The sequence below is a fragment of the Lytechinus variegatus genome, chromosome 12 (assembly GCF_018143015.1).
Source record: "Lytechinus variegatus isolate NC3 chromosome 12, Lvar_3.0, whole genome shotgun sequence".
In the NCBI taxonomy this organism is placed as follows: domain Eukaryota; kingdom Metazoa; phylum Echinodermata; class Echinoidea; order Temnopleuroida; family Toxopneustidae; genus Lytechinus; species Lytechinus variegatus.
The window spans coordinates 32,547,726-32,565,300 of NC_054751.1; the positions used below are offsets into that span (position 1 = coordinate 32,547,726).

The 17,575-nt window shown below is 32.4% G+C and overlaps 1 protein-coding gene across 3 annotated transcripts; it reads right to left on the reverse strand.

Annotated features, from left to right (window-relative positions):
• Positions 1-222: 222 nt before the first annotated feature.
• On the reverse strand, positions 223-15,294 carry LOC121425602. Of its 3 annotated transcripts, none has more exons than XM_041621718.1 (10): positions 14,826-15,294; positions 13,806-13,924; positions 13,052-13,251; positions 11,962-12,124; positions 10,961-11,190; positions 9,276-9,374; positions 3,482-3,617; positions 2,913-3,014; positions 1,381-1,512; positions 223-418 (listed from the first exon to the last, which is right to left on the reverse strand). In XM_041621718.1, exons 2-10 carry the CDS (start codon positions 13,908-13,910, stop codon positions 308-310), a joined length of 1,278 nt encoding a protein of 425 aa, XP_041477652.1. In that variant the 5' UTR covers positions 13,911-13,924; positions 14,826-15,294; the 3' UTR covers positions 223-307. The 3 variants fall into 3 exon arrangements, with proteins under 3 accessions (XP_041477652.1, XP_041477651.1, XP_041477654.1); XM_041621717.1 differs by having other exon boundaries at positions 13,806-13,918; positions 14,825-15,293; XM_041621720.1 differs by lacking the exon at positions 14,826-15,294 and having other exon boundaries at positions 13,052-13,190; positions 13,806-13,853.
• Between the last annotated feature and the right edge of the window lie 2,281 nt (positions 15,295-17,575).

Consider the following 17,575-nt stretch of genomic DNA (forward strand, 5'->3'; position numbering starts at 1 on the left):
AAAGAAAACATGTATAAACAAGAATGACAAATCTCTTCATGAAACACTCCCCAACTTTCTGAGGACAATAAAGAACATACACTAAGTGTATAGAAAATTATACAGAAAACTATTCGATTCTGTCAAACTCTCAGAGCTTTCAAGGAAAAGAATACTCATTTTGCAATTGATGGGTGTGATCAATGCTTCTTATGCCAATTGCAGAAAATGTTTCCCCTTTTTGTTTCTTGAAAGGGGTCCTTTCATGCTGGCTTGGCAACCTCTCTCTCACTAGTGTCTTTCTTTGATTCACATTCTGGTGAAGTGTTCAGAGATTGGTACTGCTGGATGAAGCTAGTTCCTTGAGGAAATCAGTTGGATGAACATGGAAGACAACATTGAAGTCATCATATAATGCTTCTTGGATCATATCGGTCACCTGAAAAGAGAATGTAGATAGGTTGAATATGATAACCATGTTTATCCTTAGTAGCAATTCAAAGAACAATAAGAAGGTGTTGGAAATATCGACTATTTATCACTCAGTCAACCAAATACCTAGATATCGTAAAAATAAGAAAATCTGAATTATGGTTATTATAGGCCTAGCTGTCTGCTCACTTACTTGTTTATTCATTTGTGTATGTTGAACATTCATTTCTCTATATATTAATTTCTTCAAATATTTTTGTGATAATTGTATGTACATCTTTCTATCTATCCCCGTAACCAATTATTTATTCATTCGTTCGTTCATTCATTCACCAATCAATCATTTCCCTAATACTTATTCACTTATCCGCTGATACGATCCTGAATTCCCCTGAATTCACATCATGATCAGTTTAAGGATGAGAGAACATAATGGATTATTTAAAGTCCCTTTCTACCTTGGTTGCATACCACTGAATTCTTTTATCAGCTAGAAGATGTGAATATAATGACAAGTATTCGAGTGTAGTATTTGCAGTGCACAAAGAACACATTCCAATGCATACATTTAAGTTAAATATGATCAATCTATTCAATGCGCATATGTACAATGCGAGGGAATTTTGACAGCGCTAGGGGTTTACCCACTTGTCATACTTATTTGCCTCTGCTTATTTATATGAAGAGACTATACTGTCATAATATCTTTATGAGTTTTTTTTGTATGACCAAATTTTTTCTTTACCCATACTTTATGGTTTGTTTATCCTTTTTATCTGCTAACCATTCTTTTCCTGTTTCATGGGGAAGAGGGGGGGGGGGCACTCTAAAAATCCGGGGATATTACCCCTGCCCCTTGAAGCTCTTATACGCCTGTAAAGTTTATCATTCAAATATTCAGTATCATTATTATTATTTGTTGAAGACTCTCAAAATGGTTATAATTTTTTCATGAAAACAAATTCTTACTTGCTGTGTGTTTGCTTGAAGCGAGACTGGGTGATCGTTGATAGCTGTTATTGATCGAGTTGATCGTTCACCTTTAAATGATACCCAAGCTGGGTCACATGATCGTCTGAATTTGCCTTGCGTAGATGTAATCTATTGACAACACAATAAACATAGAATTGTACTTTGATATTGCAAACAACTGTCTCACAATGGATTGGCAGAACTATTTTTGGGGGGCCTTCACAGTGGTGGGAAATTCCCCTAATGCTCCCCCACATTTTCCCCAAGTCGACTTATTTATTGGGTACATGTACTTTTCCCATATCACAGGGAATGACAATATTATAAAGTTATTTTTGAATAAAAATGATGGTTTTTAACATAATGATAATGATATTGATGACAGTGATAATGGTATTAGTATTATTATAATGGTAATTATGATATCAGTAATGGTAATAATGCTAACGCGATAGTAATGATAAGATCATTACGATTGAAGAGAATTAGAATGAATAAATTTTTTCACATTTGATTCACAACTTATGTGGTTAAGATGGTGATAATGGAGAAGCTGAAAGAGGAACTCAAATTAAAAAAAAAGATAAACATTAAAGGGATGGTCCGGGCTGAAAATATTTCTAGCTTAATAAATTGAGTAGAATTCAATGAGCAAAATGCCAAAAATTTCATCTAAATCGGAAAACAAATAACACAGTTATTGAATTTTAAAGTTTAGCAATATTTTGTGAAAACAGTCGTCATGAATATTCATTAGGTGGGCTGATGATGTCACATCTCCACTTGTTATTTTGTATTTTATTATATGAAATAAGGTTTATTCAATTTTTTTCCTCTAAGAACTAGAAAACTTGGATTGACAACTGATTTAGTGCATTAGATATTTATTGCTGCAACTTATTTCGTTATAAGGGAGACATATTATTCACAGAATTATGAAATAATGAGAAAATTATGATTTTATGTAAAAACATAAGAAAACGGAAAGTGGAGAAGGGACATCATCAGCCCACGTAATGAATATTCATGAAGAATGTTTTCACAAAATATTGCTAAACCTTAAACTTCAATAACTTTATTATTTGTTATCCGATTTTGATGAAATTTTTGGCATTTTGCACAGTGAACGCTACTCTATGTATTAAGATATAAATATTTTCAGCCCGGACCATCTCTTTAAGTACAAATCATTAATCACCAAGTAAAGCAAACCTGAACAAGAACATTTCATAATTACCATCATTTGACTACAATATTTCAAGCCCTGTCATGTTTGGGGGACCTAATGAAAACATAATTTTGTCTTACTCAAATAATATATAATATTAATATGATTTTTATTTTTCAAAAGTTGCATGCCGTATACTTCTATATTTACAGTGTTACTTATTTCCTTCTCCCCCCCCCCCCTCTCTCTCTCCCTCTCTTTTCAATGATTGCAAACTTAAAGGGGTGGTGTCCCCTGTTGCCCCTAGTCCTGAGATAACATGGTTAGACCATGGACCTAGTAAGTCCATGGTTAGACTTACCTCACTTCCTTTAACTACTATCCCAAGTTCATTCAAGCTCTTTACATCTGATCCAACCACACAGACATTGCCTTTGGGAAAACGTTCTAGCAGCACAGGGACCTTAGATTTAAGATATATGAAACAATAAAAAACATATCATTCAAATCGGAAATTATGTAATTAATATTTACTCGAATCAAGATAAAAATTAGCATCAAACTAGGAACCATTTACCTCCTTATTAAATTTAGTCACAACTAAGACCATTATCATCCATTAAAACAAAAAAGCATTACCCCCCCGCTCCCACGTACCCGTTCCTTAGTGTGCCCAATGGTTACAGCCTCCACGATCGTAATTCTCTTCCTTCTCGGTCATATCGCAGTTACTCCCTCATATATCATCATCATCATCGTTATCACCATCACTGTTATTACATTCATAACTTTCATCATAATCACCATTTACAATTCGTATTTGGTGATGATATCGTCATGATCACCATCGTCATAATTCCTCATATTTTTTTCAGTTTGAAGGGGGGGGGGGGGTTAAGGATGAATAATATTGACTGTATAAAGGCTTACCCGAGTTTTCTCTCCCTTTATACCTCTAATCCCATTCATAGCATCCTGTGCAGTGTTGATGTTCTTATTATCCATCTTCAATAACCTGTCACCGATGTGGATGTTGGAAGGGGCATCGTCTTCAACATGGCCCACACTATCAATAAAATTAAATGTTAACAGATCAGTGATAATGAGTACTCTGTGATACTTTTCTTTTTTTTTATTTGCTCTCATTATAGGCGGACTGATTGATGATAAGCGAGAGGCACTTATTAAAAAGAAGCAAATTGAAAATTCTGGTTAATACTTTCTGAAGTATATTGATTTATCGTATATTTATTTGTTTAATCTTTCCAATTATATTTTTCATTGGGGGATCAATCGGTTTCCCGGTTTTATCGTGCATGAAAGAAGCGCTCCGTTGGTGATGCTGCAGCGATTTGTTATCAACCGTATATATTGTTAATAAAATAATGCTATTAGCACATTTTAAGTATAATTTAGCTCTTCTACTTTATTTTATTCCACCACAGTAAAAGGTATATATAGCCCTACTGAAATTTCATTGTCAATTTACTTTTAGAACAAAAACAATAAGCAACACTATATATCGGGGAGGGGTGGGAAAAGTAGCTTAATTTTTGTATCATTATCATCAATAAAAAATGTATTTTACCTCATCCGATATTATTTAATCACATTCAAATTCCAACATAACCATCAACAAACATGATGACAAAATAGGAAGATGGGGGAACAAACCAATCCTCGTAATCATGACGAGCTCGAAAGTCACATGATAAAAAAAGATGCAGATCACTAATTGATAAAGCATCTGAAACTCTATAAATTATTAATAAGTCATATCGGAAAAAAGCTTATGCATAATATTCTTTTAAAGTAATTCAGTTAAACAAAGTGAATACACTGTAGGTACGTCATATTCTCATCAATTATCAATGAAAGTCGGAATATCATTGATAAAATAACACCAAAATATTAACAAAGAAAGTGCTTATATTCACCACCTATGAAATTTTATATGCAAATAATGATAAGTCACTAAAACATTCAAATGAACAACAGATAACCCTGGCAACCGAATTCACATCAATAAAATAAACCACAGGACAAACAAAACTGCTCTACTGAATAATTTAAAATAAATCAGACTAGTAATCATTTGCTACTATAGTAATCAACTACAAAAGTACACGATTCCCCAGATATTATGCTTTATAGTCTGTAGAGGATACCTAGGTTTTTAAGGTATTTTAATGGAATACCTGAACATTATATTTTGAATATTTTATTGTTATATCACAGTGGAAAAAAAACTTACTCATGTTATTACCATTTGAATCATAAGGACACTACATCACCAAACACCACTGCACTCTAAAGACAAATCAGTCAAAAATGACTAGTTAATAGGCTCAGCTGGGTGCAACTGCATTATTCTATTAATATTTAGGCTCAGCTGTGGGTGCAACTGCATTATTCTATTAGTATATGACCGTATTATCTAGTCGTATTTTACTAGAATATATGTCAGAAATGTGATAATCCGTAATCGCCATATCAGTTGAATACCAGCTGACTACTGGTCTAGTCAATTTGACTGATTTATTTTAGAGTGTGCCTTAGAGGGGGGGGGGGGACTCTTGCAATATATCATGCTGTTCAGTTTCACTGCGCATAGACTATATTCAGTCTACACAGCATGCATGTGTACAATAAATTATAACTGCTAATAATCCTCTACGAAGAAAAAATGAAATTATTAATTTTCAAAGCCAAGATGGGTTCTAAATATAAATTTTGGTAAAAGAATGAAAAAATTTTATGTTCTAATAATTCTATTGTAAATAAATACCTTTACATGCACTGAAATGAATATTATCTACAAGACCATTCACTCTAAAAAGGAAATGTTAAATGGACATTTCTAAGGTTGCATCAAGCTGAATCCAACAAATTAAGTATTGGGTCGAACCTTAGCGGTAAATGCAACATTGAGAATTGTCACTCCTCCAACCTTACTAAATGTTGATTTATCTTTTTTTTAGCATTGTTTACTGTTAGGCATATTAAATATGCCTAACAGTAAACAATGCTAAAAAAAAAATATATAAATAAATTTTATCACCATGAGACAAATTTAATGCAATGAGGGACATTTTGTGGAAGGCCCATGCAACTGAACAAATTTTGAATAATTTAAATTGTTCCCTACTTGCAGACACAATCTGGACCTGGTGCTTGTTTAGAGATAAAGCTTCCAGAAAAGAGTTTGGTTATGATTATTTGTATTTGGGTTATTCACATTATATTTGGTTTAATAGAAATGTCAGATCCAAATATAAACAATTTTTCTTTTATGAAAATTGGTTTAATAAGGGCATAGTTTTTATAAGTGATCTCTTTAATCCACCCCATCCAGGTTACAAGTTATTTGAAGAGTTAATTCTCGACTTTGAAATTTCAGCAAAAGATAGAAGAAAATATAATTTTTTATTACAAAATATTCCTGGTCCATGGTTAGATTGGCATAATAATCCAGATTTAGATATCCATTCCGAAATTGTAGATAAAATATTAGAAAAAAGGAGTGTTAGCAGTTATGCATACTCGATATTTTTCGATCGATGTCTCCCAGATAATTGTATTTCCTTTTGGGAAGAGTCGTGCCCTCCTAACGACAAAGTAGACTGGGAGAAAATACATATGCTGAATTTTAAGAGTACTATTGATAGCCGCCTCAGATCATTTTATTTCAAGGTGTTTCATAAGACAATTGCCCTTAATGCATTTTTATTTAAAATCAAGAGAAAAGATTACCCAAACTGTTCATTCTGCAAAAGAGACCCTGAAACAATTGTACATATATTTTGTGATTGTCCGGTGGTTAATATTTTATGGGACGATCTTTTATCTACAATAAACCAAAAACAACAGTCGTATATTATTTGTCCTTTCCCCTTTTGTAAAGATTTTTGGTATTCAAGGTGATAATTTTCTAACTTTCATTTTCCTTGCTTTCAAATACTATGTTCACTTTTGTAAATTTAATAACACAACCCCCAATATTGTGGAATTCAAAGCTCGTATCAAAGGTATTAAGGATATTGAATATGTTTTGACGAAGAAAAATGGTAAATTGCCTGTACATTTTTAAAAGTGGAGATTTGATATCTAATTTGTTTTATGTATCTGTCTTGACAAGTATATACTTACATGTACTTAAGTGCTGCTCTGTTTAATAATATAAATAGCTTGTTGATTTGTACTGTGATTTATTTTTTGATCAATAAAGATTGAAAGAAAAAAAATATTTATCACCATGATCACTGTATAAAAGTATTTGGGGGTATACAACGCACCATAACGCGTTATACGTTTTCAATATATTGCAATTTATGTTGCAATGCATAGGGATGACATCATTGATTGAATGGGGATTTCCCCGAGGAGCGCTGGATGTCATGGGTCGGCGACCACAAAAACAAACTTTAATACATTGATCAAAGAAACACACACACACAATTTATCCCATCTACCAAACAGTGACAGAGAAAAGAAAAAAATAATGCACGTCACATAGCAAACATTATATTTTGATCTCGCCCAAATAAGTGATGTTATTATCTGTGACTTGTAAAAATAACCATCGAGCCTCCAACATGCATACAAAAAATACTTGGCAAGTCAATTGCTCTGGGATGTGTGCATTGCTTTTTGCTATATTCCATGCACTTATGTTGTAAACCAGACATGATACATGATCATTGGTAAAGTTAAATTGAGTGAGTAGAGAAAACATGAGACGAATAAGAAATAAGCATTCATAACACATGCAACGGGGGTAGTGAAATTACTCTGATAACAAGTTGGGTTTCTTTTAATTAATGTCATTAGTAGTAAATGGTTTTCAAAGCAATGTAATAATAGAGGCACTGAATGAATATTTTGCTTATTATATCATGGACCTATTACATGATTATATAGACATATATTTTTTTGTAATATATAGGTAAATTAAATATCAAAGAAACACCATGCATTATCATCTTACCATATACTGTATATGCCTAGTTCATCTGAGTTTGTGTCACAATATAGACGTATATATACAGATCAATATAGCACTTACAACATAAATAAACTGAACATTTTTTATGATAAATACACTGTTAATAGTATGTAAATGTTACTGATTCAATTATATTGATTATAACAAATTATGAACCATATAAAATGTAAATAATTCTGTAAACACTCCTGATTCAATCGTATTAAAGGTCACGTCCACCTCAGAAAAATGTAGATTTGAATCAATAGAGAAAAATCAGATAAGCACAATGCTGAAAATTTCATCAAAATCGGATGTAAAATAAGAAAGTTATGACATTTCAAAGTTTCGCTTATTTTTAACAAAATAGTTATATGGACGAGCCAGTTACATCCAAATTAGAGAGTCGGTGATGTCACTCACTCACAATTTCTGTTTTTTTTTAATTATTTGAATAATACAATATTTTGAATTTGACGATTAGAACCTCCTTGCCTGAAGCACAAAATGTTAAAATAATGGAATTCCTCGTGTTCAGGAAGGAATGAAACTTCATTTCACATAACAATGACGAGAAAATAAAACTATTTCATATTTCATGTAATAAAATATAAAAGAAATAGTTAGCGTGTGATGTCATCCTCATTTGCATATCGACCGAGATGTGCATATAACTGTTTTGTGAAATGAAGCGAGACTTTAAAATGCCATATAACTTTCTTGTTTTACATCCGATTTTGATGAATTTTTCAGTGTTATGCTTGTTGAATTTTTCTCTTTTTGTTCAAAACAACTTTTTGTTGGGATGGACTTGTCCTTTAACTTTTGAACAGAAAGGGGTGCATGGGTACTCGTAAATGAAAGAATCGAGTGGTCATAAACTGATCCTTTTTAATAAAAAAAATCAAATTTTGTGAGCTTTTTTCTCGTCTTCTCATTTTTTTTTTTAGTCGTAGAAATTAATTTGGTGGAGGGAAAAAAATACACTTGTTTCCAGTATATATGCCTATGTTCGTTTAAAAAAAGTGCCCTCTATTCCATTTTAGAGATTATTTTATAAGTCAATGACAAACCGAAGAGGGATATCTGTATAAACTGTCAGTGATTATAATAAGTGACATCCTTATCAAATTGTGAAAATAATACAACTGAAAAACATGTCAAGGGGAATTCTGATTCATTAAAAGGTCATGGACTATGTTCGTTACTCCTGAAAGTATTTGGTGTCAAATTAGATAGTAATAATAGTGATGATAATAAAAATATTTGTACATTTATATTTTGCAATCAACTAAGCATTACAATAATTTATAAGGTAAAATAGTCAACAAGATAAATACACGAAAGTATGATTAAGTTATAATTACTGGAAAGGGAAGCCTACGATCTCTACAAAGTATATAAAAAGCGACTTATTTATTGATGCTCTCTTTAACAATGTACTTTTAGTTTAGTTTTGAAGATAATGCATTTCTTATTGAGGAAGGGAGACTATTCCAGGGTTTGGGTGCAGCATTAACAAAGGCACGATCACCTAATGTAATCTTTGTTTTAAAAGGTGGGTGACTTCGGAGATCACTTAATCAAGCAATGAGCTGCTAACAGGAACACTTCAATCTCAAGAACAATATACATGTAGGTCTAATGTAGTGTGAAAATATCATTCATAAAGCGAATAATTACCCATTAGATAACATTAATAATGCATTTTTTTCCAAATCAAAATATTCCTATACTTACTAGACTTGTTCGCCATAGTCAGATAAGGTCAGTCTTTGTAATTCATCAACACAAACGTCAACATCCACGAATTCCTTGTCTCTTTCCTCTTCCAACAGTCTACAGTAAAAATAAGAATAATGGAGGATGAAGAAATACATACCAATCCATGATTTCATGAATATTTATTTATAGATAGATAGATAGATAGATAGATAGATAGATAAATAAATGGTATTTATTGTGATAATTCAGTCGAAGGCTGATTAACATGAATTTGTACAGAGTAAAATTTCAGTAAACAAACAAGCAAAACAGTAAAAAAAAATGTCAAAAGCAGGAATGGAGAAAGGTTAGGAGTAGACTAAATGTATATACCTTTAACATATAATGAACATTTTAACATAAATATATAGATGTAACCAATTTTGAATGAATAACAATACGTGTAGATTAAAGAGTGGATTGTATGAAATAATACTTGCTTTTTTAGAAAACAACCAAAAGAAAACTATTAATTAGGGTCAAATTGAAGGAGGAAAACATGTATAAACATTATAAATGAAACAGTAATCTGGGTTGGAATTGTTCTTGATTGTTCTTATATTATAATATAATTATTATAAATGTAGCTACCCCAGTCCTTATTCCAGCAAACCCTCCACCCTGTGTAAACCATCCCGCCCCAAAAAATAATAATATAATAATAATAATAAAAAAAATAATAATCATAAAAATATCAATAATTATAATAACACTAATAAACCAATGAATTTTTAAAAATGAAATTAAAAATAAAAAACGAAAAATTGGTATTAGGCATCAGTCAAGCATGTGTATGAGAAGGACTATTATTTGTTTTCTATACTTAGAGTAACAACAAAATGAAACCTCCACACTGTAAAAACCGTGGTGTTAAAAATGACACCAATGATAACAATGAATAGTAAAAGGAAAATTACATAAAGCATTCTTGTATATCAGAACAAATAATGATCACAGTTAAAATGAGAATCCGCTCTCAACATGTCACGACCTCTAATGTGGAATCATATTTTTGTTGTCTATTTTGCATTTGCTGTCTGTCCTTATGTATATGTACTCGCAGCTTGTATACTATGTATATTGTGTTTCATGTGTTTGTAATGCTGGTGGAAAGCAAATTTTCATACAAATGGACTGTAATAAATGAACTTATGAAATTATGAACCAATTGGTGTTAATAGAGGACCACACCCTGAGGTGTTAAAATTACACTCTAGAGATTGAACATAACACCACAGAGTGTAAATGTAACAACCAAAGGTGTTGTAATAACACCTATAGGTGTAAAACTAACACCACCAATTTAACACCGGTGTAAAAGAACTGGTGTGGTCCTCTATGTACAACGGTTAACACCATAGTTTTTGCTGTGCGAAATCAAAAGGATAGATTATCAAATGGAATATATACGTTGCATATAGTAAATCGATGAATGAAGAAAAAAATAAAAACAAAACGAGTGCACATTCATAACAAATATAATTTACAGCAAAATGAAGACGAAAACCAATTACCAAATAGATTTAAAGAAAAATAAAATCAATTAATCTTTAGAAAAGTCGAGTTTTCAAAAAAATTGAGTAACTCATGAAAAGTCAAAATAAAAGGAAGGATGCTACAGATGTAAAAAACATTAGTCCCACATTAATATAAAGACTAACCTAAGTTGGTATTCTTTTCTGTAATGTTCATCGTCCCCCTCTGATTTCAAACTACTGTATGGTGACATCACATCTGAACCGGTCAATGATACATTGTCGACATCAGAGTCGACTCTGTCACGCGTTTCGTGTTCCTGCGATGATGATTCACCATCCGTGGTCGTGGCGTTGAATTGTGGCTCGATGTCCGTATCGTCTTGATTATTTTGTTCGCCTAGTTTTTCTGGAATCTGGAAAAATAAAAGGACGGTTTCCTTCGTTTTATATACGGCATAGGTCAGAATAGTTCGTTCTATTTAACTTTGACATAAACATCGCAACTATATAAACATAAGGATAAGAGCCATCCCCCTAAAATGATATGACTTTTAATAAAAGCATTTTATAACCAAAAACGCTAACTCTAGCTTTTCTGACAATTATTTAAAAAACACAGCTTTTTTAGCTGCTCAGCCCTCCTTGATTTTGAATTTTTTGATGCAGGTTTTCGAAAAAAATCATAAAATCTATATAACAAAACAACGAATACCAGTGTTAATTGCTATTTGCTAGCAGATGATTTTGATGTAATAATTTAATGAGTGTACATTAAACTAAACGAAATTATGTCATTCTTAGAATGGTTTAAAAAAATAGAATGGTGAATGGCGATGATTATTATTTGAATTAAACCATCAGCTAAAAGGAAATAGGCCTATCGTTTCTTCAGACATCAGATAGGTTCCTCTAAGAGTAGCACTTGTCATATTAATGATATTATCAATTATCAATAACAGCTAATAAAACACTTATCAAAAGGCAAAAGGCAGTAAATTCAAACCGAATATACGTAAATGAGTGTGAATCTTATGATCTATAGAGCAACATTATCATACATTTCAATCATTTGCGAATTCGCCTAGAATTTGGGCACCGGCCACCTGACAAACTCAGTGCAATAAAGTGGCATGAGTTTGGGTATAATATCGTAGTCTGTTTTCAGTCGTAATGCATGTATTTACCGTAGTTATGGTTGGATTGGTGGGCTGAAATGTCGAGACGGCTCTCTTGGTTTTGTTGGCTGATGGTCTCCGTCTCAAACTCTCTGATTTGGTTCTTTCACGAATCTTATTTTCTAATCCCATCAACTGATATAAAGCAATTTCCCATTCATCCATGCTTTCACTGTGAATGATTAAGTCAAAATTATCGAAGCAATTTATCAGGTTTCCGTCTCCAAGTTAATATTTACTTATTAGCATTTCGTATACTAGTTTCTTCAGGAAAAAAAAATCAATATAGAACGGTATGTAGCATGTGCGTTCGATATCACCATATAGATTGAAATTTCCGAGTTCCACCAGCAAAAGGTAGTCAAGATTATTCTTGTCATATCATAAATCTGTTTAAAAAAAAGACCCTCAAAGAATCAAGGCTCGTATTGTTCTTTTCAATATGACCAGGTTGTAACCGACACGAATTTAATTGGTAGTCCAGACATGTATATAGAATCAAATCGTTGGCTAAATCAAGCAAAGAAATTGCTGGACTGAGTTTTGGAGACTGGGTACATGTACTTTGAAAAACTCATGAGCCAAAATGTGAAAGTGTGTTTGTGTGTTTTAAGAATTATTGTCATTTCCAGCCAAAAAAAGATATTGAGCAAGTAAAAACTTTCAAACTAGTAAGAACCAACACAATATTCATGAAAACGTTCAATAAACAATTCTGTAATTTGACACACAAAATATTGATATTACGAAGGACAACCCCACCCCTGGAAAACAAAACACCTGCATGTATAGGCCAATGAAATAAGTTATAGCATGCGATCTGATGATCTATTCAAATAATCCAACCTCTTGTCAAATCTTGTCAACCAATGGTCCTGGCGAAATTATTGGGGGGGGGGGGGTTCTTAGAGTCATACAGTCATTTTAGTTTAATTACAAGGCATATATAAACAATCACATCCGATTCGCTTACTCAATGGATTAAAGAAAATCGACAAATGACTCTGTTGGTCAAAACTGAGTTTGAAATGAAAAAAAAGTACAATTTATAAAAATGATTATCATAATTTCTGTTTTATAAAAATAACTTGATATTTACCTTGAATCATTAAAATCAAGTAGCATATACATCGGACCATCATCAGGACCATATTCCACGCAAAGAAATTTCTTCTCAGGCTCGACAATCCTGGTGATTTGACGGGGTCTATATCTCATACATTCATCACCTGCTTTGGCTGAATGAAGAACAAGAGATTTCTCTCTTGATAGTGCTCTAAAATAACACCTTCTTTTCACCTAAATAAGGAGAAACAAATGTTGGAAAAGAATTGTTCATTACAATATATGGATTATTTTCTTAACAAGGAAATTCCCATGTAAGTAATTGATGAATAGCCATGATAAACATCACTGTTTTCCAAACTTATCATGCCAAATAATCACCCTTCAAAATGAAATCTTAAATCAACATTTAAAAGGCTGGAGGCCAAGTGATGGACCGAAACAATACTTAAAATATTGGATTCAACTTTATGAAAGATTGGATATAACATTTTCAAAGGATTGTCACTCCTCCAACCCTTCAAAATAATCTTAATTTAACTTTTCATTTCTTAGAGTGTTCTTTCATGGCATTAAAAAAATAGCACGTTGTTTAAGCCTGTCACTCTAACAACAGGTTGTTTAAACTTTTTTTGTAATTGTTTAAACTTTTTAAACAACTTGTTTAAAAAGTTTAAGCAGAAGTTTAAGCAGCTGATTAAAAAGTTTAAACAATAGTTGTTGTGACAGGCTTAAACAACATGCTTAAAATTGTGTAAACAGCGTTTTTACAGTGAAGGGAGACGTACCTTGTTGTTTTGTACATCTTTGATGTCCGATGTAAAGTAATTAAACTCAGCTTCTTTCGTTGGCTCGGAAGACAGCATTGTAATGACGTCATTTGTAGCCATCATCTTGATGTACAGTCCTGTTGATAAATATTGTATTTCATATGAAATGAAGAAAACATAATGCACGAGTGCAAACAATCGGGGGTTCTCAGTGAAAAAAAATGCTTTAAAATCTTGAAGATATCTCTTATACGATACAAAAATAACCAAATGTTTGCTGGTTTAAGTATTTCATACCAGCATTCTAAATTCGTTATCAAATTGCAGGGCGTAGGCCTTATATTTCCTACAGTTCTAAATTCCTAAATGTTCTTCTGAATAAAAGATCAGGAATAGTAGTAGTAGTAGTAGTAGTAGTAGTAGTAGTAGTAGTTGTTGTTGTTGTAGTATAGAATTGTAGTAGTAGTAATAGTAGCAGTATAGTAGTAGTAGTAGTAGTAGTAGTAGTAGTAGTAGTAGTAGTAGTAGTAGTAGTAGTAGACGAAGTATACAAGTAGTGTAGAATGAGTATCTTTGTTATCATTGGGTTCAAGATTCAAGATATACATATGCAAGTTTGCAGTCATTGAGGATTAATAAGTTATTAATAACCATTGAATTTGTACAATTAAAAAAAACAGTTGCAAATGAATGACACCACAAAAAAATTCAATTACATTTTACAATACATATTGGAATTTAGAATGATGATTAAATTTTAAAAAATCAAAAATTCAATTCGCATTACTTATATTTCAATGAATAATATACAATTCACAATAATACTTCCATCAATGAAACAAACATTTTAATAAGTGACAAATACACGTAGGTATAATTGTTGAGAGAGAAGAAAATTATGAGGAACCGTGTGAATATTATTCTCACTGTAACTGCTTTTCATTATGTTCAACAATAGCCAAATGAATAAAAACACATCTTATAACCTTTAAAAGGAAATTAATGTCATATATAATAAGAAAGAAAATGATAACTCACTTTGATTTCAACGACTGACGGGTTTCACTCGAATCAATTTTTTTTTGTCCGAACTAGTGTATAAACCAGGGATATGCAATATCTAACCGCAAGAAATATTGATGTCTACAGTCTGACAGTGCATGTATGTAACGGAAATCACAAAAGACGCGCCTCCATGAGCAAACAGTGTTTTACCGTTATCAGAATTAATTGAATTATTCCGAATTAATGCATTTGAAACCTGTTGATCTTTTTTTTTTCCTTGATGGTTGTCACCGTTCTGTCCAAGCCGTTACAATGCATCGATAAAGAGCATAGCTTATCTAATATCACTAACAAAGAAGCAAAATAAAGTATTGAAAGCTGGTGTGGCCTCCTGTTCCGTTCATTTGCCCACCGACATATACCCGGAGCGCCGAAACGCATACATCCGCTTGATACAGAAGCTTGATGGCTGTTGGTATACATGGTATATACGAGAGCAAAATGCACGTTGGATAGTGACGTCAGTGGCTGACGCTGATCCAAAAGAGGAATTGGCTGGAGATTCTGAATGTTCTTTTTCAAAGTAAATAAATCGTAACTGAAAATAAGTAGGGAATGTAATGAGAAAAAAGTCTAAAGTCTTGTCCCATTTCATGTCTTTCTGTCTTCACATTAAGAACAGAAAAGGGACAAATAAACATATCCAATATGGCTCCTGCGCACTCAAATTAATATGCATAAATGCATATTGTTGTACAAAAAGGGGAGGGTAGAATTTTCTAGTTGAGTCGCAACAACAAGAGTTCTGGAATTTGAAGGTATAATGATGACAAATCTATATTTCTTAATTTTGTAATATCACTTTTTTAGGGCGTCTATGTAGATTCCTTTATATCTATATTATAATGAGGAATCTTTCTTATATAGTTATAGGGTCTGTTTCACAAGAAAATTGGAACAGGCGTACGTTGATATTTATTTTGACCAATAAATATATTAAGGCGATAAGGAGTGGTTTTGAAAACCCGCTGTCCTATACATGTGCATGAGTGCACCTCCTTCCCCCCCCCCCCGTTCAATTCCTTTATGTATGGTGCATTTATCATGAATAACGTTTGCTTATAATACTCATTAATATGACAAGAATACAAAGAACTATTTGTATCATAATACATTTGCTATTATTAGGCTTGGAGTCCTCATGACAACTAGACACTAGACCTAACCAGGGAAGTGGATGGTAGGCCTATAACCAATGCAAGATCCGGTTCATGATATTTCTAATGTTTAAATACGATAAACATGGTAAGGCAAATAGAAAACATTCCAGGAAGACCAGGGTTGCGCTTGTCTGGTATGGTTTTTGAAAGTATAAATATTCCCCAAAATATTCCACATATAGCACTTATTATCAACTATGCTTGAGTTGGTGGCCGAGTGCAACGTGGTATAAATCAGGGAGAAAACATACTAGGCTGACAAGAAGAACGCCAAAAGGGGGATTCCCTCGATCTTGTACCATTGCGCAATTAATGTTCAGTGTAGAAAGAGGAATGGATGAACCACAGACCAGAGAAAAGGGTGCATAAGAAAGAGAGGGGTGGGGGGCGGGAGGGTAGAGAGAGAAAAAAGAAGAGATATTGTGAAATCAAAGTTGGGAATCTTTTATTTTGGGCTGCAGGCTCAGTATTTTATCGGTGATTATATTCCTCATAAACTGCAAAGTCATGCATGTTAGAAACCTACAATGAGGAAGACATACATTGAAATACGTACTAAATAATAATGATATTATTGCTCTCAATACATCGGAATGATGACTCTGATAATAAAATGACATCTATATACATGTTCATATGAAATCCCCACCATGTAAGCCTCCTTTTTTTAATTCGCTAGTTGTTTTTTTTATGTTTTCAATTCTAAATTTACATGTATATGTAAATATAATGTTTTCAATTTTAAATTCACGTGTATATTTTTAATTTGTTCCAATGATCAGTTTATTTTTTTCTAAAAGCCAATTGTGTCTTTGAAACTGTACCGTTTAGTGTATTAGAAATATTCAGATGAAATCCACCAACTTTTTGTCCCCCTTCATTTCTGCAACCACGGATCTGTACATGTAGTTGTTTTATCAGATTGACATCAGTGTGTAGAAACGCGTGTCTCGAATTATTTGCATGATCTAGAAAAATGCATACGTGTATCACAATCGGTCATGACTGAATTCACGTTAATTATTGTCAAGTTCAAGTTTATTTCAATTCTAAAAATGTCATCAATGAAGTGAGGTGATCTGAGGTGATCAGTTAGTTCGATATCACTAATAGCCAATCCTAATTAACATGATTATTTTTTTTTCAAATTTTGGGGGGTTTTTTGTGTCCAAACATTTTGTTAAATATCATGGACTTTCATCAAGTCCATGGTATTAACAAAATGTTATCCAAATATTTTTTGTAGCACCAACAAAATTAAGGCCTGTTCTTGAAAAAAAATGCGGTTTCGAAATCAATTTCTTCAGTATTCACGTTTCTTTAATTATTTTTTTCGCAGAAGTTTATTTGCCACATTATTCCGACCATAAAAATCTATTTGCTTGTTTCTTAAATTTCTTGGCAATATTTGATCCGACGTCTTTTAGGGTATGGTAATTTTGTAGTTTTAGAGAAATCGATGGGTGGTGCATGTAAAAGTTAACTCATGTCAGACTCGTTTGAACAGTGCATGATTTACTACTCTAGACGTTGAAACCGTTTTTTTCTGTTTAATGTTACAGT

Excerpts from the sequence above, each read along its gene's own strand:
- LOC121425602 (XM_041621718.1), bottom strand. The coding sequence starts at position 13,910 with ATGATGGCTACAAATGACGTCATTACAATGCTGTCTTCCGAGCCAACG. Across the intron at positions 12,125-13,051 it reads CTTGATTTTAATGATTCAAG|TGAAAGCATGGATGAATGGG; the intron begins GTAAATATCAAG and ends AATCATTCACAG. Across the intron at positions 11,191-11,961 it reads CCAATCCAACCATAACTACG|ATTCCAGAAAAACTAGGCGA; the intron begins GTAAATACATGC and ends TTATTTTTCCAG.